Genomic DNA, 27,623 nt, shown 5'->3' with positions numbered 1-27,623 from the left:
AGAGCCAGAGCCATTACTATATTTTGAGTAACCAAGCAGATGTTTGGGGAAAGGGAGACTTTTCTATATGTATTAAAAAGTCTAATTACGTTAGGTAGGTCATGCTCCTCATAGTTCACTGAATAGTTAGTTGCGCGCGGACTGACCCATTGCTTTCCCCGTAAAAGTGAAGAGTTAAATCAGGTTGACTCTTTCTCCCTGCTCTGTATGGTCGGATACCAACCAATGTCCTATCAGTATGTGCACATCAAGATCGCTTTTACCTTTTTGTGAACGAGGAGGGATTCCTAGGAGTATAAAACGGTAAGGAATCGATTCGCGTGTCAGTATGTGTGTAGTTTCAATTTGTCCTAAGAGATTCAGTCACCAGTTAACGTAGTTGAAACCTTTTTGGACTTCTTCTCTTCTTTTGTCATGGCGAATTTCATTTCGCTCGTGAGTACTGAATAAGTTGTAAAATAATATCTGTGAAATCGTGAAATTTCATTTTGAATGTAATTCAATAAAATTTTTAATGCCATAATCGAAATCGTAATATTACTCCTCTGAGTTCTGTTCAAAATTTGAATTTTTATAGCAGGTGAAATAATTGATTAACTTTTTGGATTAACTTTGTAATTGTATATCTAACTATTTATTGGTAGAGATGTTTGTTAGTGTTTATGCTTTAAGTAGAAGATTGTTACCCGTTGGAGGATGAGTATTAATTTATGGTGAAATTGTTCCACTTTTAGAGTGCAGTAGTCCTCGGTTGCATCCTGCTGACCCACGCGGAACCACCGGCATCGGTTAACAGTACGTATTCCTTATGCCTTTTAAAATACGGCATTCCTTCGAACAAATTTTCATGTGACTGTAATACATTTTTTATATTAGCAGACTATTAGTAACAAATAATATTCCAATTATATTTGAATTATTTCAATATTAATATTTTAAATATGGTAATTAAAATATCCCAAGTAATATTGTTCTTCTTTTTTAACTGTTATTACAATTTTGCTAAAATTCTTTTTAATATACAATTTTTTAAGTAATTTTTTCATTTTATTTTACAAATTTGTCACAGGCTATTCTATCAACGGGGAGAACAATGGATTCGAGTATAACAGCAATATTATTAACGGTGCCTACATACCTGGGAAAGAAGGTCATAGAGAAAACATGGACTTTTACGGTGGAGGAAATACTGGACACTCGTTGACCAACAGCAGGAGCCAAGGAAATCTCGATGAAAGTTTAAGGAGCAGCTCTTATAACGGATTTTCACCCAGTTCCCATAATACTGGTTTCTCTACTACTTATACTACTGCTGCCACTCACGATAATCTTGCGTCGAGCTCTTATTTCCCTAACAACGCTGCACAATCCAGTTTTGATAGTTATAATAATAACAACAATGCTGATTCGGCTTTCGAGGCTTACACGCAAGGCAGCGATCAAGCTGGATCGGATTTCAATCAATTCTCCGCTAACAAGCACAAGAATCCTTCTTATATGAGATTTTCCGATAACATATCCGGTGCTACTAGCACAGGAAGCTATCCAGAGACTTCAGAGGCTTCTTCTTTCAGAGGAGATTATTCTGGAGATTCTTTTAGGAGTCACACATCTCAAAATACAGGATTCATAGACAATGCTGACCCAGCTTTCAACAGAGAAGTTTCTAATTTCTTCAACAGCCCTAGTACCGATTATTCGTACGGAAAGCATAAAGAAAATACTTTTGGAGGAAGTAACAAGTTCATGACCGACATGTACTCCATGAATCCTGATACTCGCTACGTGCGAGGAAATCACGGGAATGTGGGTCGTGATTATACTTCTTCTATGTTTCTGGCTAACTCTGGCCAAAGCAGTCCTTTCGGCAACGTTCGAGGAAACGCTGGTGCTTATGGATCAGGAAAATTCGGCAAGTATAATAAGCATTCGGGTGACTATACCTCCAGTGCAGGTTTGAACTACCTTTCGAAGGAGCAGGACGTTGATTACTTGCTCAGTAGTTATGGTAAAGGCAGTGGAAAACTGGCCGTGATAAAAGAAGGTAGACCGAGCAGTTATGTTAGCCAATCTTATCTTGGCGGACCTTCGTACCTTAATAAGATTATTGGAAGTTATAAGAGTAAACCCAGCTTCATGAATTCATATCATAGCAGTTCACCGATTGGTTATTCATCGATGTCTGGCTTACATGGTAGTTCCAGTGGTAACAGTTATGCAGATAGTCCACCACTGAGAAGATATCGGAGCAACAGCTATATACCAGGGCATGTTAGTCCATATCCCGGTTATTATTGATACGTTAGACAAGCGTGAGGGAAGTATGTTATGTTATGTTTTGTACATATTTATTATATGAAATATTTAATTTTAATTAAATACTGTTTATGTTTGTTGTTTAAAATAAAATTATTGTATAAATAATGGGAGTATAATATTCATCCCTTTTTATTATATTCTTGAGATCTGGTTTTAATTATGGCGGAGTTCGTGGAAGCTTTGGCTTAGCTAAAAATGCTTCCTCTGTATCGGATTTTGTCTCTTGCGTCCATGAAACCTTATCGTTGGCAATCCTATTGCTATCTTCAGTATTCCTATAAAGAAAGTTCCAATTTCGTATGATAATCGGTATTTTCTAAAGAAAAAGCTTGATAACGGTAAATAAAATATGAAATTTATTCAATAATTCGTGGCGTATAAAAAAGTTAAAATTTTAATATAAAAATTTACAATGGTGCACAATTAAGTTTGAAATTATACAGTGCGTTTGTATCACATTAGAATTTCGACTCACAATGACGCTATGCTGCTGAGTTTCTCCATTACTGAAAAAATATAAAAGCGATAATAAAATTATTAGTTTTAGATTCACATTATTTTATAGAATACGTTCGATATGATTCGTCTTGATATGATTCATCTTAGATTTTATTGCTTTCATATGGTCGTTCCAATTTTTTCGAAATCATGATCAAGTACATGTTTAAGAGAAAGTTATAAAGCTTTCACTAGATAATGCTTACAGTAAACCTTGTCAAACATGGTAAAATCAGTGGACGTTTAGAAATTTATAAATGGTTGTTACGCATTAAATATTCTTTTCCTAATTTTTTTCAATAAAGTGAAATCGATCGAAAGATTATTTTAAATAAAATTCTTACCTGTTGATTCAGCTTCACTTCCGATTCCTAGGAGCATCGAGGATGCTAGTGTCGTTTTGCTGCTTTCCCTGTAAAAAAGTTCAAATAAACATCTCGTTATATTATATCTTTATTCTAAAAAAATTAACAAACTTCGAAGTATGATTTTCATAAAGATACATAGCACTTTCATTATGAATTTCTTTTACGAAAGTCTTATCATTCTTCGAGTTCCATCTTTCGTTCGCCACTTGCACTTTAAAAATTTGCCGATCCTTAAAAACGTTATAAATATAAATTTTAAATTTTAATTTGATAGTTAATTTCTCGTTAAATACCTTTGTCGAAGAAGATTTTAATTCGACTACACGTGGCTGTGGTTTTGGATATGAGATTGTCTTTTTAATAGAATTTTGTAGTATTACAATATTAGTTTTAGTTTTCACGTTAGGCTTGCTATTTACCAATTTTCTTGAAATGTATAAAAGAAGTTTATAATTTTCATATAAGTATATATTTTTACTTTATCAGTAAAATTATCTTTTTATTTAATTTTATTAGTTTTACATATTAATGAAATTAAGGTCGACATGCTTTAACAATACCTTGGTAAAATTTCTTCATGTTGTATTGATTCGTGTTCAGAAGATAAATTTTTAATTTGATTATTCTGCATAGCAGAATCTATTGCTTCTGTTTTCAATTGCGGAAATGATAATTCGTCGGATATTGTTTCCTTCTCTTGAATTGCCTTTGGTAAAATTGTATAACATGACTCTAATAACGATTCTCCACACAATTCTCCGTAATTATTCTTTACCGGATCATTTTCGTCCAATTGACTTTCCAATACATCAAATTCCTCCTGAAAGTTTTTCTTTTTTTCAGCAAAGTATAAGACGTTTTATAAGTCATTACCCACATTATCATTATCTGCCATTTCCTCGTCTTCCGTTTTAATAGTAATTTCACCTCTATGTATCTTTAGAATATGATCCAAGTGTTTCCTGTTTTTCCCATCTTATTTAAATATTTTATTTGATATAATCTAACTTGTAACTCATAAAAAAATATTTTACCTTATCTCGCCAGTTTTATATTTACTGTATTGTTCTATTATAGATGAGAATTTAATTCGTTTTGCTTCCTCGTTGAATACGTGATTCGTCAAGAAATTATTTAAGGCTCCATTGATATATGGTAATGCCTGGTTTAAATATACATCATAAATACGTGTATATATGTATATACATAATGCGTATCATAATTCGTAATTTTAGAAAATATGAAACACGACACATATATTATACCGATTCATGATCCATTAAGAGTAAATCAATTAATGTTGACATAAGTAAAGGCGCCATTGTTGACACTCTTCTTTGAGCTGTTTGATGCAACGATAAATTCATTAAAAGAGCCGTAGCATATTCCAAGCGATAAGAATCCATAACACGATACTGATCATGTAGATGATGGATCAACCATTCCATTAATCCATTTTCTATCATATAAATCCTTTGTTGTTTACGTAAAGATAATTTTTGTAACATTGCAATCATCATATTGCAAGTCAATGTATCTATATTATTATCAGAAATACTATTCATGCACTTGAATACCTAAAATGCTTATCTTATTAATTCTATAATCTTTTCTAAAGTTTTGATATTTACAGTTTTGTTAGTGTCACAATACCGTATCAACAACAGTAGAATCAAATGATAAATAGTCTCTTCCACATCTAAATGATGCCAATGCATTCAATAATCTCGTGACTGATTGTTGTAAAGGATGTGGTATGATAATGTTTTGTGGAGTTAATAGATATGGCAAGATAGATTTGCCTCTATAACTAGCAATTTGACTGTGAAGTCCCAACAAGTCTTTACTTATATATTCATGCACCGTCTCATCTCTTTCTCCAGGTTGACTAAATGTTATTTTCTAAAAAAAAAATGTTTATCTATTTATGTTAAATAGATATTAAAATTTGTCTTACCCTTCGCAATGCTTGCAAAAGAAATAGTTTTGTTTTAATGCTTCCATTAATTAAATGTAATTTGATTTTTTTGAAATTCAATAGTTTTGGAGGAATAAATACATTGTTTGAGTTTGAATACTCAATGGTCTTCATATCAGAACGAGATTTTGATAATAACAATTCTGATGAACACTATAAACAAATAAAATATAATATAATAATATACAAAAGTTAATATACACATCAAATTCTCAGTGCTTACATGTATACTATCTTTTATATTTTGATTAAACAAATCTGGAAAGATTCTTATACAAGTTTCTAACATAGCCTGGAAATCAATGACTTGTCCTTTTACAGAATCCTCTAAGGCACTTGTTAATACTCTTGCAATGCTCATCAGTTTATGATAATCAGCATGCAGTTTATGAAATCTGATTTTTAGCTTTTCATAATTGGAATGAACACTGCATAAATGAGATTTTGCTACTGCTAACTCTTGTGTACACTGCATCAATTTTTTATTCCTTTTAGTAAAGTGTGATGAATATATCTCTTCTTCTGAAGAATTCATTGATACAGTCTGTATACTTCTACAAAAAGAAAAAATGATAAAAGAAGATGATTTTTAGATTATCATTATATCAGAAGAACATTAAACATTTCTCACTTTGATTTTTGACTATACTTTATACTATCATAAAAAATAGGTTGCTCTTCAGATTCATCATCTTCCAAAAACATTGGAATGTTTCTATCATTTGGTATGATTGGTACATTATTGTTTTTAATTGCCTTCTTTGCAATCACATCTTTTTTGGAGTCTTCTGATAAGGATGTATAACTTGAAGAAAATTTGTCTGAATTTTCATCATTATATTTTGTATTGCTAAAACTCTTAAAATTGCATATATTTTCATGACATATTTTATTTATATTATATCTTTGTAGCAACTTGTACCTTACTTACTTGTTGTTTGTAATTTTTGAGAAAGAGCTGTAAGTGGTTTGTCAATTTATCTGTCCAACTTTTTTCAAATATGTTAGAAAGAAATGGTTCTGCATATGGATCTTCCATAAAGGGAAACGCAAAATAAGGTCTTAATTCTGCATCATTTTCTAATTCTTTACCTGTTGTATTTAGAAATGTACGTAACCGTTCCATACTATCATTCATGTTCTTCTCTATTTCAGTCATAAAATTCTGTGTATTATTAATGTTAAATCAGTCGCTACAAACACACTGAATCTTTGTGTGTACAGCTATTTATGTTATTCATTTAAAAATTTTGTGCAAAATTTATATTGCAATTAAAACAAAAACAAAAACAATCTCATATTTAATGTTCTTACAAAAAGATAAATGTAGTAAATGAGAGCAGAATAAATATGACATGAATTTACAAACAAAAATTAGAGGGTTAAAACAGATTAAAATTACTTCTTCACATTCAGAATCTTGTTGATTAGATGATGTCACAAGATCACTTACAGCTGCTTGTATTTTATCTGAATGATTTAAAAAATAAGATTTTTAATTTTTTAAGAATATAAAATCTATATTTACTCTTTACATATATTGAGTGTTATAAATACCTTTTTTTTTATACCAATGTAACATTAACATGTGTTTAGGTAACATTGCAAAATACACATATATATGTAACATTAAAATTTTACAAGCTTTTGTCTGTTTAGCATCTTCAGGTACTATCAAATTCCATAACTAGAAATAAAAAGTTTCAACAAATTATATTTCTTATTACATGTAATATAATATAATATATTTGATCAATATTTTTTATTATACGTTGAAGAACGTTTTCCAATCTCCTGTTTTATAGCTGAACATTAATTGTTCGTAACAATTTTCGTACATATCGCCTTCGGTCTGCAAATCATTCTTAAGATGTTTAAAACCTTTTATTGTTGCTTCTACCATCAATGCATCGGCAGTATTTTCAAAATCATGGTCTATAAGGAACTATAAAATTTGTATGTTTACATTCATTAAATAATAAATATTTTACTAATATTAATAATAGTTGATACAATTTTGAAGACGCAATAGAACTTGAAGGATATATATACCTGATGAACAAGTTTTAATTCCTTGTTATCCATTTTATTTATTGCCCGATTCTTATCCATCTTTCTTCTTTATTTATTTAAATTGACAAGTTTAACATAATGGGGGTGGAAAGATCGTTTTACGTCGCTATATATTTAAGGAGTTGTGTTTTACATACAGTTGTGTGAAGGATATTCCCTTCCATAAGATTGATTTTACGCAAATGCATTTCTAAGCAATTTCTAGCGTTTGCATCTACATGTTAAGTAAGATAATATCTTTTAATATCATGAAGACACGAAATATTTTATTTCTATGAAGGAAAAATAATTAACTCTTAATTTATTATGGAATTGAATATAATATTGATTAGAAAAGAAACAACTTAATTATTAAAAGCTTATGGATTTATAAGAAAAAGGGTTGGTTCTTTCATACGTATGAAGTTTTAAAAATTTAAGAACAAAAGCTTTTCGATTAATGATGTATAATATCGATAATGCATAAAAAGTTATAACTTAAAAGAAATTTAAAAAATATATGAATTTCATTATAAAAGAGAAATTTAATTTTTTTAATAAATCTATATATGACTTTATTTACAGATGTATACGTTGCGTTTGAACATGTACAAAACTAGCATTCAAAAATATTTGCCTTTTTATAAGTAATAAGTCAGTATCTGAATATTTTCCGAACATTTTTTTAAGTACCTTACTTCAATCATCAAAAAATGGAAGAACACAAACATATTTTTCGTGAAAATGTGATTCCAGAGGTTTGTTTTAATATGAAGTTTATTTACTAAAGGTTATGTTTTATTTTACTTGAAATAATCTTGTCTTCTGACATTTTTATAGGTACCAGACTTAGCTATTTATATTCCAAATTTTATTACACAAGAGGAAGAAGATGAAATAACAAAATATGCGAATAATGCTCCATTACCAAAGTGGACACAATTAACTCATCGTAGATTACAAAATTGGGGTGGTATCCCTCATCCAAGAGGCATGATAGCTGAAGAAATACCAAGTGTAAGTATTTATAATAATTTGTTGTAATAACTAATGTCCTCACGATGGAAAGAATTTATTATATAATATTAAAATAAACTGATACACATATATTTTATTATATTAACAATAAGTTTTCAGTGGCTCCAAAAATACGTTAATAAAGTATCATCATGTGATATATTTGAAAAAAATAAACTACCTAATCATGTTTTACTTAATGAATATCTATCTGGTCAAGGAATAATGGTATAGTTACAAATTAAACAAGATATATATCCATACATAACGAGATATAAAGCATATTATAATTTGTATTTATTAGGCACATTCAGATGGTCCACTCTTTCACCCTATTGTAACAACCATAAGTTGTGGCTCTCATACACTTCTAGATTTCTATAAAAGGCTTGACAGTACAAAGGTTGTGATGATAATTATAAATATAGTTGTATGTATGTGTATAAATTACATGCAAAATTTTGTTTCAGCAACATCAACCTAATTTAGAGTTCAGTTTTCTGTTAGAACGTAGGAGTCTATTCATTCTCCAAGGAGACTTATATCACAATTACTTGCATTCAATTGCAGAAAGAGACACAGATGTTGTTTCAAAGTCTGTGATAAAAAACTTGAGTATATGTGGAGACAAATTTTCGGAAGGAGAAATATTAAAACGGGGAACTAGGTTGTCTTTAACTATTAGACATGTTCCAAAAACTAGCAAGTTAAAACTAAAAATTGGATAATATATCTTTATATACATACATTTCACTTTGTAAAGTTTGAGAACATTAAATGTGTTTTTATTTCTTTACATTTGCAAACCTATACAATATATTTGAAAAGAAACGGAGAATTTTTATATAAGATACAAAGGCAGTGTTATTATATTAAAGCATTTATAAAATTGTAAATATTTACAAAATAATTTCATTTTAAGATGTTTCAGTCTTTATAGCTGTAGAAGTATCTGTATCTTCATAATTTTCTAAACTTACATCCATTATTTCCTCATCGCATTCATCTAACATTCCTTGTAAAGAATGTATGGAAGATATTAGGACATGAAATTGTTTACGTCTCATTTCCAATTTGTGTTCTAATTGTTTAGACTTTTCCTAAACATCAGGAAAATCATTTTAAGTTTATAGTAATAAAATAAACTCTTTCTTAATTATTATGGTGCAATGGTTCTTACCTTTAACTTACTCAACTCTTCACATAATGTAGCAAGTTTTAAATTGGTTTCTACTCTATCTGGCTGCTCATTTATAACTTTTGCTAGTACGTCATATTCTATTCTATTTTTCCTAACACGTTTTGCATCTTGTAATTCCGCTTTTGTTTTCTCTATGTCCCTTTTAGCCTCCTCTATTTGTATTTCAATTTCTTTTGATAACTGTTCATAGCTTTTTAATTCTTCCTGACTCATATTTGAAACTAGTCTGGATTTTCGTTGTGCAAATTCACATTGAGCTAGCTGGGATAACATTCTTTCATGCAAAGTATTATCTACTTCTGGACTATTTGCCCATTTTATAAATGATTTTAAAAGCATGTTTATTCGACGATCATCTCCAATTCCATCTCCATCTATTAGTAATCTCCGGCGTATTACTTCTTCTGTAAGACAAATAAATTGAAATTAGAAAATTGAAATTAGAAGTTTTGATAAAACATTACAAAAATTGTGATTTTAATTCATTTAATTGATTAGGAGGTTATGTCTATGTAGTAGTACCATAATCGACTTACCGTCACCCATTCTTACCGTAAAGGAAAAATCTCGGTACAATAAAGAATGTATTATTTTTTATTATATAATCGATATATTTGTTTCACTAATATATATAATAACAAATTATTAGCCGATGAAAGTTCCGTACATTGTGTATATTTGATGTAACTAACGAGCGCCACCTGCGAAGTCTATTATTTTTAAATTAAAAATTACCACGGATAAAAGTTAAATAAGTAAAAAGCTTATAAATAAGCATGTTGCTTGAAAAATTACTTAAAAAATGTTTTAAACGTATATTAAAATATCGAAGCATTTAATTAGAAGAAATAGTAGGAAATACTTTTTTAATTATACGTTTTGCAAAATAAAAAAATTCTACTTCACATACTGTTAAAATTTCCTTAAAATCAGTACTATTATTATAATTGTATTTCACGCCCCAAAAATTAAAATCATTAATTAATTTGTAACTACATTTATAAAAACGAAATGTGTACAATTTTTTAATTTTTTAAGTATTCTGATTTGACGACCTTTCTTAATTGCAGAAAATTGTCAACTTTAATGATGATTAGAAAAAGAGATAATAATATCGTCGGGAAAGAAGTTATTAAGTTCCACGAGTCAGCGAATGCAACGTGCTCCCATTGGAATATTAAAATGATCCGCCATTAGTTTAATAAACCTGTCTTCTTTGTTCCCTTCGTCCAAGAGCCTTTTCCATGCTCCTCGAAGACTTTCGACGCAGCAGTCGCAGATGTCACTGTACCCCTAATGAGCACGCTATTTTTCACCGGTATTTTTATCCCGTTTATTGGCTGCCCGTTTCACAAACTGTCAGCCGGATATTAATCATCCTACTATTACGACTCTGCCTTTATTTCTTCTAAGGATAAAGAATGAAAGGGCCGTCGGAGTAGAGGGGATGGAAGGTAGGAAAACTTGTGTTCCTTCATTAGTAGTATGAGAACAGCTCTAATATAGCAGATTTTATTTCATTGAGCTGACACATTTGTATAAATTTCTTCATCCTTTTCAATTATTTATAATTTTAATAATATGTAGTCATAGATCATGATACTTATGTGTATAATTATTAGATTGCGGATGTTTATGCAAAATGAAGAGAATGGAACCTATACATAGGTGAAGATTTGTTTCATCCACTAATTTTATGATGAATGCTGTACTTTGATAAGTTTCTATATTTTTCTATGTTATATACATTTTATGCGTATTTGCACTTAAATTTCCCATAAATGCATTAAAACTCCGCAATCTAATAATTATATAATTCACTAGAGAGATTGGATAGAATGCTATAGAATCTTGCAGGTGGTGATGTTAATGATACATGTGCATACATATTTTCTAAGTATGTTATCCTATGAAATCTATTCTAAAACTGATGTACCGACAAAGTTAGAATTGATCCTCGCTGTAACATAGCGCACTCTATTTCAGCTGCTTTCAGAGATACATAAATGTTTTTCAATAGTAATCTCTCGTATTAAGGTTTAATTTCATACATTAACAAATTTTCCATTTCATGCAAATTTTAATAACACGTAGAAAGACAGCCCTTCAATAAATCATTTGCATTATACACGTGCTAAGTACAAATTTATAGTATTGTTAGTAGCCAAAAAATTTATCTTGTTTTATTTTTTATTGAGAATGATTAACGGCTATTGACAAGATATATTTGCGGATTTATGGAGGAGTTCTTTCTGTCAGGAAAAACGCAACAATAAAATTTATATTGGCACTGATAAATACACGTAAACTCTTAAATGTGATATAACATAATTTCATCTTTTATTCTATCGTAATACTCGTATATACATATACATATATTCAATTTACGAAATACACACATATTTAAGAAATGCCAGAAATCTTAGACTCGTAAAAGATGAAGAAAGAAAAATTATTCCTGGTCTGGGTCTGAAAAGACTGGCACAAGTGTTAATTTCGGCAGTAAAGAAGCAATTTGTACTATTGGTATTCACAACAGTGACTTATAAAAGCCAGTCGAATAAGTAGCTATAAGTTTCTTGCGTCCGATATAAAACCGAGAGAACAGAAGGGCCTAATATATCACGATTTATTCCGCGATAGATCCCCGGGAAGATACTCTCAATGAAACGGCGCGTCGAGTTACATTGTACGTTCCTTTCGCTCCCGTCGATCCCATAAAAGTCCCAATAATAATTTCTGATGTTTTCCGATGCAACATGTTTGATTTAGTGTCGGACATTTTGTGATCGCATATCTGCCTCGTAAATCTCTCCGCGGTGGCGCCACTGCATAAAAATATCAAACGTCGATGTGTCCGCGTTCAACCCCAATCCCACGTAAAATATTGCCCGTGATTCCGTGCGACGGAAATAGCCTTTCATTCCGGCTGCCTGATAATTCCAGAATTTCGCGATTTATACTCCGAAAGGTTATAAAAGATACGCCCGATTGCGTGTTATTATTAATTGCTGCGCGCCACGATAAAGTGGAACGTTTTAGTTTTAAAAAATGCCCTCAAACGAATATCGGGAGGAATACCGCGCGAAATATACGGTAAGATTATTCGGTCAGATTAATCGGTATTCAAATTGAAAACGGGTCCGAGGAGGAAACGGAAAATAAAACTTCCGCAGCCATCAACGTCTCTATCGCGTATACTAATTACGCCGGACCCACCGATTTCGGTATTTGCCCGCTGTCGTTTCATGATTGATCGAATCAAACTGTTCGATGATAAACTTTCGGCTGCGTTTCTATTATTATAGGTCTGCTACATACGTTTTTATTGTTTCTCGCAAAAATTAATTTTCGTATTTTTATTTTCTTGCGTTTTTGTCGTTCGTGGAATCGAAGGTTTATTATTAACCCGTAATGCGGTACATGAATATTCAATATTCATAGGAATTCAAAAATCATATAATATGCAAAGCGGTAGATACACCATTTTTGGGCCAAGATTCCTTTTTAATATTTGCACTTTTAATGAATGACAATTATATGAAATATTTAATGTCTTGTTACTTATTTTGGGTTACTTTCGAAATATATAGTCGTATTTTATCATTTAAAAAAAATTTTCGACAATCATTTCAGTTTCGTACTAAAATTTTTCTTCTAACATTAAATCTTTTTGCTAGTTAAAACAGAAATAAGATTGGAACATAAAGGTTCAAGTACCGCAGAGAAGTTAAAATATCATAACTAAATGCAGCATTGATTTGAATGGAAATTTCGATGAAAACGCGACTGTGATTCTATCTAATTGAATGTAAACATATCTCAGTAATCATCAGTAATGTTCATTTCACATTTTACAGACATGAGACACATATTACGTACATATTACATTATAACTAAGCGAGAACTATAAATACAAGGGAAGTGATATACAAATACACTTTGATATTTTTCGTTCTAATTCCTTTATTCTTATTAGTTGTATTATAACTTTAGTCTTTATGTTTTACATCTTCCTTTTTGTTGTAAAATAAAAGAACGGTACAATTTTTTTTGGTTACTTATCATACGTATTTAGAAAGCGATCTAACAGTAAATGATCGACGCGACTCTCATACAACTATCGAAAGTCGATAGTTCTTTCTATGTTCTTTCGCTACGTGGCGCTGATCAGAAAGAAATCGATCGTTACTCATTGATTCGAAGCATCTAGTCGGTGACCATTAAATAAAGCTTGCGCCGTGCGTTCGCGAATAGAATGCATTTATCTCGGCGTAACGTCATCGTGATGCACGAGTGGTTGAAATGATAAGTAATGATGTTAATAAATAGTGGAGTCTGCATCGGCGCAAATAGGGAATTGCAGAGTAGAGTTGTCCCCCTTGCTTCTCTCTCGCTTGAATCAGGGGTCGCGCGTGAAAACGGTTGCGCGCGTGTACTAATCGTGGCGGAAAGGGTGCCGTGAGTTATGAGTGCTCTATGATATCAATGCATCAATTTGACTAAACGAAGGATTAATTTAATAACAAGTCAGCAGATGAGTAGTCGGATGATAAATAGAGAAGGGAGGATGGTAAGCGATATTCACAGAGGGGGGAGGGGGGACGTAAACCGATGATGTTCTTTTCTTTTTACTGGGCCGTCTTAACGTACCCTGTTATTTTAACAGAATCTAGACATAATTTAATTCAGACATCGTATCGAAAAGGTAGGCAGTTATACAAAAATTATAAAACGCATTTGACAACCATTGAAGGTTACGAAAGCTCAAACAAATATTTTGAGCTTATTTATTATACAATTGCATTGGAATCAGTCATGTTCATAAAAATATGAAACTGCATAAATATTGCAGTCTAATTATTACGAGTATATAATATCTATCTTTATCGATGTTAGTTGCAACGGCTATTAAAGATTATTGAAAATTCGTGTTCTAATATCGTATTCAATAGTATTCATACTATAAGTTTCTGCTTGAATGCAGAGAATAGTAGAGTGGAGTGGAAATAAAGCCAGAATTCTTCAATTTGCGAAACTAATGCAGTAAGTTAAGGGCGGTTAGGGTGTCCGAGTATCAGAGGGGAAATCCCCCAGTTATGTTCGGTAACAAAGTCAGCCGGTGCTTCAATATTGTCGTAATCGCCGTTATTATTGCACTGTCAATCATGTGTTGTTCTACGACCAATGAAATATTGCGCTTTCAAATTATTGCGGTAAGAATACCAAGAATCATATAATACATGCAATACAAGCATAATTAGAGTGTTTCTCTCACATCGATCATAATTATATTACAACATAACCTATATTTTAGGCATTATTTTTCGAATATGTATAGTACACGAATTTTAGATTCTTGTGCTTGTTTTCGTTATACTCCTCGTAGCTACATATAGTTTTGTGCAAATAATCTTTGTAGAGTAACTCATATCTAGAATTTCCTAACTCTATAAAAAGATGCTAAATGCTACCTCTAAATGATTAATTCACTATTGATTTCTCTTCTATAATTATATTCAAATACTATTACTACAAATCAATCTAACTATACAAATTACTTATAAATAATCATATATTTCACAGATGAACGTTGAAACACAATAAATTCGGCTGGACTGAAGTTAATACAAGGTTTCATAAGAAAGAATGACGGAACCAAGGAAGAAGCCCAAAAGCCATGTTCTTTACGCAACACACTACACCGGTAAGGTATCATATTCTTGTGTTGAACGTTTCTCTGCCGCCGCGACGGCGTTTACAGCGAATAAAATTAAACGGGAACGGTCCTCGGGCCCGTTCGTGTCTCCCATTCACGCGAACGTTAGCGTTAGTCAAAATTGTACCTACGTGGATTTCCTCGTCTTCGCCGGCGTTCCACGGATGTCGTTCGCCGATCCCTCCACCACTCCCACTTTTCACCCCACCGTGTTTCGTTCCCGAGCGCCGATTTAATCCGGGATTCAGCACTCGATTTGATACGTTACACAGCGGTTTGTATGCCCTAACTCGCCTTACTCAACACGGTACACCCTGTTCGTATTACTGCTCCTACGACCCGCCCATACTAGATCGCTTCATTTTGTTTCACCCTCGGTTCTCTCATTATCTCGTGCAACCGCTCTCTACCACCCCCTACCCTTTCCTTTTCTGATGTCTTCCTCCCTTTTCTCACCCTCTTAGTGTACAGGCTATTTCAGAATTGTGGACTAATCGAGAAGAAAGTAGTAGGGGATGATAAGAGGACAATTTTTTGTTTAACCTTTTTATGTTGTGTAACCTGAGAGAGACTCGGGTATTAAATGTTAAACAATATTATATATAATATAAATTTCATATTTTTATATATAGATCCTTTTTATCTTATAAGTTGCACATATGTGATTCATTAATTGTATATATTTTATATAATATCTTGCACTAAATGAATGAAAATGATGTTTTTGTATTTTAGTCTCTCTTGTTCTTCAAAAGTATTTAAGAGATTTGTGATCAAATATATTTTATTTTACTGATAATGTGAGTACTATGTATGTAATCCAGATACAACTATGTACCACATTGTGTATAAGATTAGAAGGTACTCTAATATAATATCTCTAGATATTCTAACTCTTACGATCAGAACTGTACATACTTTAAAACTCAATTTCCCTTATATAGTCTTATTGTCTACACAAAAAATACATCTATTCTTTATCGTCCCCACTTTGTCGTCTCTAATAACTTTTGCTTAATCGACCCCTGACTCTGAAGTAACCTGTACACACACATTCCACGTGTCTTCCTTTTCTCGTTCACTCTCGCCTCGGATTCGAACACTCCACCCTTACATTCTCTCGAATCCCCATTTTTCTCTTTGTCTCGTTCCTTGCCCAGGCGCCTCACTATCGCGCTTAATGTTCCCACTCTTCGTCTCTGTATCTGTCTCTGTCTATCTCTCTTTGTGTGTAGTATCACATGGTTACACCACAAGGGTTCATCCCCTGCAGTCCTCGGAACGAAAAGTGGTAGCTAGACAGCCACCCTCTTCACCCTTCGTTCCCGCCTCTGGTTTCCTCTTGTCGGTGTTCCTCACTCACCGCCTCCTATGCCCTCCCGTGGCCTCCCACTTCACCCTACGTTCGCATTTAAATTAGATTAGATAAGTTAATCAATGCGGTATTCGAAGTAAAACCTGGGATTTCGTGTCAGCCGGTCGGCTAGAAGAGAAATTATTGGCGGTTCGGATCGCGATCGGTCGATCGCTATTGGAAATCGTCGAGTCACGGGCAGAGATGGGTTTTAACTTCACGCGTGCCGCGTTCTTCGAAATCCTACGTGTTACCGAATCGTCATCCCCTAATACCCGAGATTTCCGACTCTTTATCTAAATTTTGCGACTTTTGAATTCTTTAACATCAAAATTTGGCAATTTTCTAACTCTTGACTCTGTTCATCATTGGGGATCATAATACTTTAGGATTAGATCACTTAATTTTGGAATTTTTCATTTAATTCAATGTGATCGTACCGGCCTCTATCGTGGAGAACGTAGAATACAAAATAAAGTTAAATCTTCTAAACTTTAGTCATTTAAAAGACGTTATTGCAGTTAGTATAGTACAGCATCACAGCTGTAAGTTAACGATATATTATCTTTAAATTTATTTAATTCAGTTTTTTTTTTTTTTATTTTTCATCCTCCCGGCCATAAAGAGGATTTGCACATTCGCTTGTTCATGTATTTACAATGTATGTTCTTGTTTTGTGTTACAGTTACTTAGCCTAGATTTTCACCTAAAATCAATTCACCAGTGCGTTCGAGCCACACTTTGAGAATCTACGCCCTGTGCGACCATTCGAAAATCTCAAACTCCGCCACATACAATAAACCATATATGTAACGCAATTAGCAACACAGTATGTACAGCGCACTATCTGCAATTTCCGCCCATTCTTGGCGCGGCGATATTACGTGACGTTAATGTACGTTGGCAAACGAACGGGCGATTCGCGAAATTAGTAAACTTGCTTTGTGGCCGGGGGAGCAGTCGTAGAATCTATAGGTCAATACAGGTTTGCGAACGAGCCCTTCTCCTTCTCACAGTCGGATAAGGAAAAACTTTTCGCCATTTTTCTTTGCACGCCTCTCGTTAAGACAATTTATATTCTATTCTGTAACACGAGGGGTGCTGCGGCATGCTGCGAGTCAAGTGAGTGGGTGGGGTGAGGGACACCGACTTTTCTCCTTTTTTCACCTCGCCCCCCTGCCCCCCTCTTTATTTCCAATTGGCATCGGCACCCTCTGTCACAGCGTGCCAACTTTTTTCATATTCCAATTAGAATATTTTTCATTGATTTAATGCCGGCGAGCGCAAATATTAACGGCTTAACACCACGATAAATTTACACTGCCAATGTCTGCTATCGCCTTTCTCTACTCTTGTCGGTTCTCGTTTCCTCGAGGTGGGTGGGAAAGAGGTTGTAAGGACCACCTCTTTCTTCTTCCTCTTTCGCCTAGCTGTGAAACGCTAACTTTATGACTCACGAGAACTCCCGTAACATTAATCACCCGGCTATTCGTATTCGAAATCGATACCGGTTACGAAAACGCTTCCAACCCGCGCTTTTTCCTAGTTTCGTGGAACTTCCGGTCGGACCAAACGGCGTATGTACGTCCAAAGCTGTTGTTTGTTGGCTCGCTGGCTGTTAAGGGACAAGGGAAACTATATACAACGAAAAAGAGTTTTGTTAGTTTTTGGCAGATGTACGTAGCTGGTTGGACGTAGTGTCTTGGGAATTATTATTATTACCTATATCGTGGATTATTATCATCTTTCTTTTTGAAGTATTTTTATAGAGATAGTTGTTTAGATAGTGTTCTAGGAATTATTGTTATATTTGGGAATTATTACTATTTTTTATATATTTGTATAGACAGTGTTTTGAGAATTATTTCGTTGTTATTTTTATCTTTCAGATACCTTTTAGATATCTTTAAGCGATTGTTTGAAGTATTTTGAAAATATTTGTTATTGTATCGATAATAATTAGATTCTATATGCAAAAGGAAAAATACTTCAATTTTTAACTTAAGTGAAAAATATTTAAAACCGTTAATGCGTCCCTTAAAGAAATCTTGTAATATTTTAATGTCCTAATGGAATTTGAATGAATAAATTTCTACTAGAATTTTTATAAATGCGAAGATCTTGAAGGAATAATTTCCTCTTCAATTAGTGTTGATAGTAGAAGTCAGTTGGACTTAATCGGCGGTCAATGTGTTAAAAATTACGTCATTCAGGTGTCTTGCTTTATGATTGATGCGTTTCCTGCAACACACTCGTACATCGTTCATTACGTCCCCTTGCATGTCGCTATCAATGCTCCTGATGGTCTTGGTGATTTTCGTCTTCAATTTACCTACCCATACGCTCTCTATTGATTTTCGAGAAAGATTAATTAAAAACGCGTATACTATCTGTTAAAGCATCAGAACATTAATTTTAGTCATTTCACGATGAAATTTTCATTCGTTTTAGTTTAAGGATTCGCATTCTCGATCGATATGGGTGCGCAATGTTTCTCTAAATTGAACTTGTTTTACTAAATACAGCTTAAAATTTCAAATGATCAAATCTTTAAGTTCTCATCTTCTCGAATTCTCGAAAGCCGAGAATTATCGAGTCTAAAAAATGTTCAAACTTCCAGATCTTTCAATTCTCAAGTCTTTAATTTAAATATCCGTATATCCGTTTCTTGGATCTGATTTTTCCTTAATAAATATTTTTACATTGCATAATTCTTTCTTGGTTATCGTATTTCATCGTACAATCAAGCATTTCTCTTTCCACTTAGAATTCAACGAGATACGAATCATTAAAAATCAAACATTTCATACATTACAATCTTGCACTTACCTATTTCTTCTCGAAGAGTTCCCAGAAGATTTCTTCCATAAATAGTGAAGTATAAAAAATAAATAAAAGTTAACACGATCGAGGAAAGAACTGTGCGCAATGCGGGTAATTCAATTTGAAATAAATACAAATATTTCGAATGTTGCAAAACGTGAGGGATAAAAGACTTACACAGGGTGGTTTTTATAATTACCGTAATACGTGTTCCATTTATTAAATTGGAGATATAATACACAAGCGATAGATAACACGTATGTATAATTTATACAATACTTTATACAGATTGTCTCTACCTCGTTCGCGCTTAGCAATTTATCTAAATACTGTACAATAACACGTTGAACGCTCGAGTAACTGGTACGCTAGTACACTCGACCCTTTTTTCCATCGTTACATTTCTTATTATTCCATTTCGAAACTCGTTGACCAGCCACGACTTTACAATTAAAAATCGATTCTCATCGTACGAATATCGGATACACCGAGAGTATTCAGAATACGCGTTAATTCGGGTATCAGGAAGGTCTTAGCGTGACTTCCGGTTCTTCGTTGGTAACCAATACTTTGCCTTTAGTCGCACGCTTCCTGCGATTACACATTATGTATACGTGTACGTCTACGATCCTATTTTTTTTTTTCGCTTTTTTCCTCCTTCGAGTTTAATTGGGGAACACCTATTTACTCGTTGGACGAGTTTCGGGCGATCGCATGAATTTTTTTCAGTAGTTTGATCATTTCGAGTGCGGATATAACGGGCGATCAGGATGCCTACGGTTTTTGTAATACCAAATTATGGAATCCTTAAGAGAATTCTTAATCCGATTGGATTCAAACTGCTGGATTTTCAAATTCTGAAATTTGTAAACTGGAAAATATTCAGATCAGGAAACCTGTGCATTTTCGAATCTACAAATTTCGAAACTTTGGAAATCTCAAATCTACACATTTTTAGTTGTAACGTCGAACGTTTCTTTTTATTTTAACGAATTTTACTAATTTTTGTCTGTTCTTTAGAAGCAGAGGAGTTTCTACGCGATCTGGCAATCGTATGGTTTCTATTTTTTCCACTTGTAACAAACGAGAAAAAGAAGATAGAGGATAGTTGTTATATGATTTCTACTATTAATGGAATTTCGCTAATTTATAAAATGACTCAAATACGTTTAAAAATATCAGCTATGCGCCCGAAAGTCGTCCCATATGTATATCTATACGTCAGATTCTTATTAAATACGTTAAATATCACATTCACGTTTATCGTATCTACAGAATATACAAAATTCATTTGAATTCGCTTATTCGTTCATTGGCATAGTTCACTGGGACGTAAATAGAGAATTCTTAAGGGGAATCGTTCGATTCATTTACCTCTTACGCATATTTCATTTCCTTTGAATCTTTATTCTCGTTCGTTTCACATTCGCGTTTAATTTATTTGAATATTTATATATTTATACTCATAGTGGTGGTGTTAATGGCTTGTCTGATACTCAGCATACATTTACTATACACGTGCTGTTTAACTGAATACGAGCTTACCGGCGTTTCTTTTATTATTATAGTTAATTACTTGCAGGATTGATCGACGTAGTGGGACCATAATTTCTCTTTAGCTGGAAACGCTCTAATTTTAAGGCAAGATTCAGAAAAAGTGGCTTAAATTGCTTTTAGCATGATACAAGATTTATAATTTTGTAGAGTACGTATTTATAAATATACAGATTCTTATAGCCAGATATCTGAAATCTTTTGACTTGAAATTTCTAAACGTTCAAATTCCCAAATTTGTAATCCCTAAAATGTCCAACTTTTATATCCTTAAACGTGTATCTTAAATTCGTAGAATTTCTTCAATTCTTAAATCTTTCAACTGTTCAGTTTCTACATTTACAAACACTGAACTTCTTGAAATTCGAAACTTTTGGAAATTCTCGAGTTCCAATACGTATGTGTAGATTTTTCAAATTCTCCAATTTTCAAACTGTCCATTATTGTTTTCGAAAATCGTGATTTCGCTATTACCCTGACTAAAATTTCCTACAATCGTTGTAACTTAATCGTTATCGTAGAAATGACAATTTTAACATAGACATGACTAGATTCAGCCGCCGAGATCTATTACTAATTCTCGACTAATTAAACTATATAACAACAACCGTGTTTATTTTCGATCTACACGATAAACATACAAAGTTTGATTTGTCGATAACATGATTGTGCCTCACCACAAAGAGACTTCTTCTTTTTCTTGCCTTAAAAATTCCTTGCCGATTGCCATAAAAGAAATTTACCCCTCGATATCCATAAAATATTTATTCTAATCTGAAGATCCTGCAAATAATCGCATACGTATAAATTACTGTCATTCAGTTATAATATAATAATTTTGCGTGTATTTCTTGCAACGTACGTCCAGACGGCACGATCCTTTCGTTATAGCATAATTTTATCTTGATACAAATATATACAAACGACGATAGAGCTCTATAAACGTTAAAAACTCGTCGGTGAGATTTGTCGGAAAGAAAGAGGAATGCGTTTATATTTCTCAGCGGTTCGTTAACTTAAAACATTTAGATAAATGGACTTGTGAAAATAGCAATCTCGCCAATTGTGCCACTAAAACTCATTATCTTGCGAAAATTCGACGTATCGATCCTTCTTACTCGAATACAACCACCAGGCATTCAGTTGAATTTACTTTTCAACTATTTACGTCAATTCTTCCCTTTTGTATAAAAATTAATTAGTCGAATTATTCTTTCTAACTAATACGCGTCGATCTTTGGTTCTTTAATAATAATTACATTAATTGATAACATCAATTATATAATAAATTCATATCTATATAGAAAGTCGTATACATCCTCCTCGAACGCTTCTGTACAAGTTAACACGTTTTAACGGCACAATATTATAAGTTAGATGAAGTCAGCCTTCGAATATCTTCTTTTTCACATAAATTGACAAGTTCTTCGATCATCGTATGGATAGTCATTTTTCTTCAACTCGTCAGTCTTGGTGGCGTCACGTTCATATCGACATTTTAACAAATTTTCTTCTCTTCTATTTAACACATTGAAACGAACGCTTCGAGGCATTTTCTTTTTTCCCTTTCCATAGAACAACCACGTGGACGTCTCTTATTATAGCAATTTTCTAACAAATTTAAACTGAAAAAAAACCATAATTCTTTTGGAGCAACTTACTCTTTGAATTATTTTAGGTCAATTGGTAGAACATTTTAACGCTAGAATTATTATTGAACCGGTTGAAAATCTTCGTCTTTCGTGAAGTCAACTTCCCTTAAAGCTTCTTTTGACAATGTGAAGAACGTTGAAAAAATGAGAAATAAAGAAAAGGGGAATGTTTAACGATCGGTGTGTCTTGATGTTCCTTTTCTAAAATTCTCTTTGCCACGTACTCTTTCACACCCTCTTACGAATCTACCTAGTGAATCTAGTCCTTCGATTCGTTCTTTTATTTCGTTTCTTTATTCGCGTGTTTTAATGCCTGTATTGTTGCTCGAGTTCCCTTCTCAGCCTCTTCGCTGCAGTCTCGCTGTTTCCCTCAGCCTCCGCGTCGCTGCAACCATCCTCACCCTCGGCGACGACGCCCTCGACCTCTTCTTGTCTCCTCTTCGCCGTCGCCATTTCAGCCGCGTGCTTTTTCCGCCATTTTGTCCTCCTGTTCTGGAACCATACCTGGAATCACAAACGAACCCTTTCGTTGGAAACTTGTCTCTGTTGCATTCTTCTTCTCCCTTAAGTTAATTAGCAACGTGCTATAATTATTAAATTTGCAACTTTGATTTCTTTTAGTACTTCTAATTCTTTCGTGATATAGGTAGATAGTATATGTTCACATTTGCTTGTGTGAAGCCAACTCTTAGTCTAAAGGAACGCACGCGTTCGACCCGAATATCTTCTTTTCCACAAACGTTCTCTTTCACTTGCAAACATAATCTTGCAAACATACTAGTACCAAGCGAGAATTTCTATCAGAGTGATCTGTTTGAAAAGCGTGTACCTAAGACAACGCGTTTTATTTCTTAATTTTATTACTGCAATTTATTGCAATTACTAAATTCCAACTTAAACAGCAAATTGTAACTGCTGTTTAAGCGTGACGAGTATACTCGTCGAAAACAACTAACTGGCTAAGATTACCATCAACGAATACTATTCACCGCTGCTATTCGTCAAGACTCACAGAAAACCAAAAAAGAAACCTATCGACCAGGAATCCGACTTTCCATCGATATTCTTCACCTCTTATACCTTCGGAAGATATACTTTTGAACCTTATCAACCTCCTAAAAAACCACGATCTATCGATACAATCCAGAAAAATCGAAAAAGAATTAAAAGATTTCCAATTAAAAAATTTGTCTATCCATCAACATTCTCTAACACTCACCATCATCAAACGCAGGTTTGGAAAGACTGAAGATTTCAAACTCTATCCATCTTCTGAAAACAGCCATCTACCAACTGAGAGGCTTCATCTTAAGGTTCTCACGGCCTGGATTGTCACGCTGTTCGAGGCTTTTGCGCGTAAGCCGTGTCCAGAAGGAAATTCTTCATCACGTTTCGCCAGCATTGCAGCTGCCTCCTTCAGGGCTCTGAGATTCCTCAGAGTTGCGTCCTTTGCGACAGTGTTAAGCGCAATCATCTGCGAATCTACTATTGCTCAAAACCCAGAGAAACCCACAAGACTCCCCTTTTCTAAAAATCCTCCTTTCTATCAACATGCGACAACACCATCCATTCCCTGCAAGTCAACCCAGCCATTCCACGGTGTGGCATTTGAACTATTATTCGGTACAAAGATAAAAAAATGCTTGTAATGTGCAGTTTCCCTAAAACTCGATATCAGGAAACCCGACGTAGGTAAATGTTTGCTTATCGAATCTTTGATAGTATCTTCTTTGGTTCCTGGGTCGGTTGAAATATCAGTCTTAAATATTTCTTTCTCGTCTAACCGTGCATGATGACGTTTAAATAAATAGCGTCTTAATAACAGCACTTATCCTGCGTTTCAGCGGACATTGTGCTGGCGTTTAACGAATGACACAGTTTTCCTGTAACTTTTAAAGAGATAAATATGGTCAGAAATCCACTTCTCAAGCAAGTGATGATTACGAATGGACCTCGTTAAAAAATGAAGAACATCTAGCATAGCAGTTTTTAGCAGGACAAAATCCTACAGCGATGCGATGCAATACCTTTCTGACGCGGAATAAAAACTTGCAGGATCGTTCGAACCGTTTCCCTTTTTTTAAATCGCCGTTGAAAGGAAGGAAGAAATTTTCAAATTGGAAATTAGAAGCATACATATCTTTGCTCAAATTCTTCGCATTTACGGTGTAACAATTATTATTTAACAGGAATTAACAGACAAGAACGTATAGACAAGAACGAGCTTGGTAATTTTCAAGCGATTAGACTTTTTTGATGTACAAACGATTTCTACTAATGCTCTGTCGATTTTCCCGCGAGTTATCGTTTACATTTGTATTACTTTCATACCGATGATATCACCGAGTAATGAGATCAAAATCGAACAACGTTATTTTTAACAAGGTTATTCCTATCTTCGTCTATTCTGCACGTCGCACCGTGCAGCCTCGCGAAGGGTTCGAAGGAAAAGAAAGAGGTGCGCTTACGGGTGGGATGTTCCTATTTAAAGAGAGGGATTGACGTTTTACGCTCGTGCCAGGTTCCAGCTCTCGGGCTGCAGTCAATCTCGCCCAGATTGTCTGGCTTCCTTTCTCTCCGTTATCTTAATTCCTCGAGTGTTTTAATTTTCATCCGAACAGCTATTAACTTTTACGGCTGGCCGTTTACTTTTTAATTCGTTTACCGCCTACACGGCAAGTGCTGCGCGTTGCACACCACCATCACCACCACTACCACCACCACCACCACCACCACCACCACCACCACTACTACCACCAAGCCAAGCGACGCCACGCTTATATCTTTAATTTAAGCTCTCGACTTGGCGGCCATTGAACAAGCCTGCGGATTGGTGAGGAAAGAGGGGCCGCCACGGGGGTGGAGTTTAGTTGGGGTCACGCGGCGCTCGCCGCTATGGATAGAGGGTGGTTTGTGGGTGCAATCGCTACGCTCGAGTCCCGCCGCTCCCCTGGCGCCCGTTACGTTAATTAAATACATTGTTGCGGGGACACGGGACTCCTGCCGCGTATTTCCAGCTTTATAGATGTACGAAGGGACCACCTTGAGTCGCCTTCAACCTCTGAACAGGCTTTTTTCGTACAGGTGGATCGTTCTTAATTCGCGTGCTACTGCTCGCACAGATAATACTCGGGTCCGATGCGGACACTGTGGTCCGCGCGATATCGCTACGATTATACATCTTTGTGTGTTTTTACGAGCTAAGAACAAAGAGTACAGACGTGTACGATCGTAGCGATATCGTGTGGACAATAGTCGCTCGTCCACAGTGCGTCTTGGTCATAGTTTTGCTCTATCGAGCTTAGCTAATGGCAGAGTTTCGGTTCGCGTGTATACGGAGATTTGCAAAGAATGGCTGCATCTCGCGCCCAGCAATTTCTGCACGAGTTCTAAGGCCGTAACAAGCCTCCTACAAATTTTCGTTTCATTTTGAGTTTCAAGGTTGACCGAGAGGTCTATTGTATGTCGTTGGATTCGTATTTTTTACGGCTACGACGGAAACGATATGTGACGCTGTTTAAAAAGCTCAAGGTCACGCTGATAGGTCAATGCTAGGCATCAATTAGTCAGAATATATTCATCCGTTGAGCTATCTCGAATATAGAAAATTTTATTTCATATATTTTTTGATGCAGTCAATGGATAACGAATTATTGTCGGTGGTAATCTTCATCGACTCACCCTGTATGATAACCAAATAAGAAACGATGAAACAGTTCGCTCGGCGATAAGAAACGTTTCTAGACGTCCTTACTTAATAATTCGTCCGTGCGATTTCCGATCGCGATATGTTGATCGGCCCATCGATCGAACGTTTTATCACCGCCGATAAAAGCGAAGGGAGCGGAATAAAAAAGATAAGCGGGAACCGGGATGGCAAAGGATAAATTTTTATTACGAGCCCGCGAAGAAACCGACTTTTGGCCGTTGCCAACTGCTCCGATTGAAAATCCTATCTCCCATCCGGAAACTCGATTTTCATTTCACGTTTGCTCGATCATTGTACCGTTTCGAAGATTCCAGTTTATCGTTCGGCAACAGATTTTTTGAATTTTATCATCGTCGTCCTGTATACATATCTTTATTAACGGATATTTCTGTGCAAGTATTCGCGAAGGATAGATATTTTTGGTTTGCGAACAGAGAACGATACTTTTGTTGGAAAGGCGAATCTTAGAAATGTTATGTCGGTTTGCGCGGTGAATTTTATTGAATTCTAATTTAGTTTAGTTTCATTCAGTTTTCTAAAATTCACCTCTCTATACAGCATAATTGTACTTCTTATGTAATCGTATCTGTTTATGTCGTATATCTGAAATTGATATTTTTTTTTTGTATTTTCTATTCCTTTCGCAAGATAGAGTTATAGAATCAAAGAGTAGAATAGCAATAGAATGACAGTAATAGTACTAATGCAACAGAATTAAGAATCTTAGATTAGAATTAAGAAATAAGGGGAAAAAATATTAGGAAGATTTATTAAAAATTTTAGTACAATCCTTTTTATTTCCTTAAAACGAGAAAAATAAAATAAAAAATAGATTTACCGTAAGAGACTATTATTAATAATGACAATACAATAATAATAATAATAAACACTAATAATAATAATAATAGTAATAGGGTAAAATATTCTTAAATATTCTGTTTTTACTCCAATCAGCTCCCGCGTTAGTATACGTGTACGTGTAGGTTGTAGATTTTTAAAAAATGTTATGTGACTTGGTATGTAAAGATTCGATGACTATGAAATAATTTGGGTTACTGATGAATTGTTCTTCTACAGAGCGAAAATCGTCCCAACAGGGTGTAAGAATTGATTTTCGGCTAACATTATGGCGGCGTACTGTTTAACCAGGAATTACCTCTAATTTAATAGACCGTAATGGGGCCAAAACGTGACGCAAGTAACCGATAATAAGCCATTAAAATCTCTCTGCAGTTTACATTGCCCTCAAATTGAACGTTAATGTTAGAACAGCCAGTGGAACACGGCCACGTTCGTCAAAATATCACATCACGCGTTCAAGCTCCAGTTACGTTATTACAGTGATCATCGTTTTATCTCCATTTACAAGAAGGAAATAA

The 27,623-nt window shown here is 34.1% G+C and overlaps 5 protein-coding genes across 12 annotated transcripts in view; 2 read left to right on the top strand and 3 right to left on the bottom strand.

The window, feature by feature from the left end:
- The first annotated feature begins 231 nt into the window (after positions 1-231).
- On the top strand, positions 232-2,323 carry LOC117216212 (putative uncharacterized protein DDB_G0282133). Of its 2 annotated transcripts, none has more exons than XM_033462791.1 (3): positions 232-303; positions 735-795; positions 1,070-2,323. In XM_033462791.1, exon 3 carries the CDS (start codon positions 1,165-1,167, stop codon positions 2,296-2,298), a length of 1,134 nt encoding a protein of 377 aa, XP_033318682.1. In that variant the 5' UTR covers positions 232-303; positions 735-795; positions 1,070-1,164; the 3' UTR covers positions 2,299-2,323. The 2 variants fall into 2 exon arrangements, with proteins under 2 accessions (XP_033318682.1, XP_033318674.1); XM_033462783.1 differs by lacking the exon at positions 232-303 and adding an exon at positions 306-435.
- A 130-nt stretch (positions 2,324-2,453) lies between these two features.
- On the bottom strand, positions 2,454-7,561 carry LOC117216188 (lisH domain-containing protein ARMC9-like). Of its 6 annotated transcripts, none has more exons than XM_033462750.1 (17): positions 7,216-7,561; positions 6,935-7,098; positions 6,721-6,850; positions 6,566-6,633; positions 6,095-6,328; positions 5,795-6,021; positions 5,387-5,717; positions 5,143-5,316; positions 4,839-5,087; positions 4,451-4,762; positions 4,220-4,347; positions 4,063-4,147; positions 3,746-4,005; positions 3,294-3,611; positions 3,162-3,229; positions 2,795-2,825; positions 2,454-2,594 (listed from the first exon to the last, which is right to left on the bottom strand). In XM_033462750.1, exons 2-17 carry the CDS (start codon positions 7,064-7,066, stop codon positions 2,477-2,479), a joined length of 2,865 nt encoding a protein of 954 aa, XP_033318641.1. In that variant the 5' UTR covers positions 7,067-7,098; positions 7,216-7,561; the 3' UTR covers positions 2,454-2,476. The 6 variants fall into 6 exon arrangements, 5 of the variants coding, with proteins under 5 accessions (XP_033318641.1, XP_033318632.1, XP_033318649.1 ...); XM_033462741.1 differs by having other exon boundaries at positions 6,935-7,108; positions 7,216-7,560; XR_004489314.1 differs by having other exon boundaries at positions 2,577-2,594; positions 3,162-3,415; positions 3,479-3,611; positions 6,935-7,108; positions 7,216-7,560.
- A 239-nt stretch (positions 7,562-7,800) lies between these two features.
- On the top strand, positions 7,801-9,028 carry LOC117216223 (alpha-ketoglutarate-dependent dioxygenase alkB homolog 6). The gene is made up of 5 exons (XM_033462803.1): positions 7,801-7,973; positions 8,056-8,232; positions 8,353-8,460; positions 8,537-8,635; positions 8,703-9,028. The coding sequence occupies exons 1-5, from the start codon at positions 7,929-7,931 to the stop codon at positions 8,958-8,960; spliced, it is 687 nt and encodes a 228-aa protein (XP_033318694.1). The 5' UTR covers positions 7,801-7,928; the 3' UTR covers positions 8,961-9,028.
- Positions 9,029-9,099: 71 nt separating this feature from the next.
- LOC117216229 (THO complex subunit 7 homolog) lies at positions 9,100-10,164 on the bottom strand. 2 transcript variants are annotated; one of them, XM_033462817.1, is made up of 3 exons: positions 9,970-10,164; positions 9,413-9,837; positions 9,100-9,332 (listed from the first exon to the last, which is right to left on the bottom strand). In XM_033462817.1, exons 1-3 carry the CDS (start codon positions 9,977-9,979, stop codon positions 9,150-9,152), a joined length of 618 nt encoding a protein of 205 aa, XP_033318708.1. In that variant the 5' UTR covers positions 9,980-10,164; the 3' UTR covers positions 9,100-9,149. The 2 variants fall into 2 exon arrangements, with proteins under 2 accessions (XP_033318708.1, XP_033318715.1); XM_033462824.1 differs by having other exon boundaries at positions 9,986-10,157.
- Positions 10,165-21,272: 11,108 nt separating this feature from the next.
- Positions 21,273-27,623, bottom strand: part of LOC117216706 (homeobox protein Nkx-6.2-like) — a 47,579-nt gene continuing 41,228 nt past the window's right edge. The window contains exon 4 of the mRNA XM_033463647.1: positions 21,273-23,039. Within this exon, the coding sequence (XP_033319538.1) occupies positions 22,842-23,039 (198 nt within the window). The 3' untranslated portion in view covers positions 21,273-22,841. The remainder of the gene's footprint in view (positions 23,040-27,623) is intronic.

The sequence above is a fragment of the Bombus bifarius genome, unplaced genomic scaffold (genome assembly GCF_011952205.1).
Source record: "Bombus bifarius isolate JDL3187 unplaced genomic scaffold, Bbif_JDL3187 scf7180000007973, whole genome shotgun sequence".
In the NCBI taxonomy this organism is placed as follows: Eukaryota; Metazoa; Arthropoda; class Insecta; order Hymenoptera; family Apidae; genus Bombus; species Bombus bifarius.
Note: the sequence above shows the minus strand (reverse complement) of the source record. Positions and strands in the feature narration are given on the sequence as shown.

Bases quoted from the DNA above. Each gene is read 5' to 3' on its own strand.
- LOC117216229 (XM_033462817.1), bottom strand. The intron at 9,333-9,412 runs GTAAGAACCATT...CCTGATGTTTAG, and splicing joins AAGAGTTGAGTAAGTTAAAG to GAAAAGTCTAAACAATTAGA.
- LOC117216212 (XM_033462783.1), top strand. From the start codon at position 415: ATGGCGAATTTCATTTCGCTC. The intron at 436-734 runs GTGAGTACTGAA...TTCCACTTTTAG, and splicing joins TGGCGAATTTCATTTCGCTC to AGTGCAGTAGTCCTCGGTTG. The intron at 796-1,069 runs GTACGTATTCCT...AATTTGTCACAG, and splicing joins ACCACCGGCATCGGTTAACA to GCTATTCTATCAACGGGGAG.
- LOC117216223 (XM_033462803.1), top strand. From the start codon at position 7,929: ATGGAAGAACACAAACATATTTTTCGTGAAAATGTGATTCCAGAG. The intron at 8,233-8,352 runs GTAAGTATTTAT...ATAAGTTTTCAG, and splicing joins TAGCTGAAGAAATACCAAGT to TGGCTCCAAAAATACGTTAA. The intron at 8,636-8,702 runs GTTGTGATGATA...ATTTTGTTTCAG, and splicing joins AAAGGCTTGACAGTACAAAG to CAACATCAACCTAATTTAGA.
- LOC117216188 (XM_033462741.1), bottom strand. From the start codon at position 7,275: ATGGATAAGAATCGGGCAATAAATAAAATGGATAACAAGGAATTAAAA. The intron at 5,718-5,794 runs GTGAGAAATGTT...TTCTTTTTGTAG, and splicing joins AAGTATAGTCAAAAATCAAA to AAGTATACAGACTGTATCAA. The intron at 5,088-5,142 runs GTAAGACAAATT...TTTTTTTTTTAG, and splicing joins TTTTGCAAGCATTGCGAAGG to AAAATAACATTTAGTCAACC.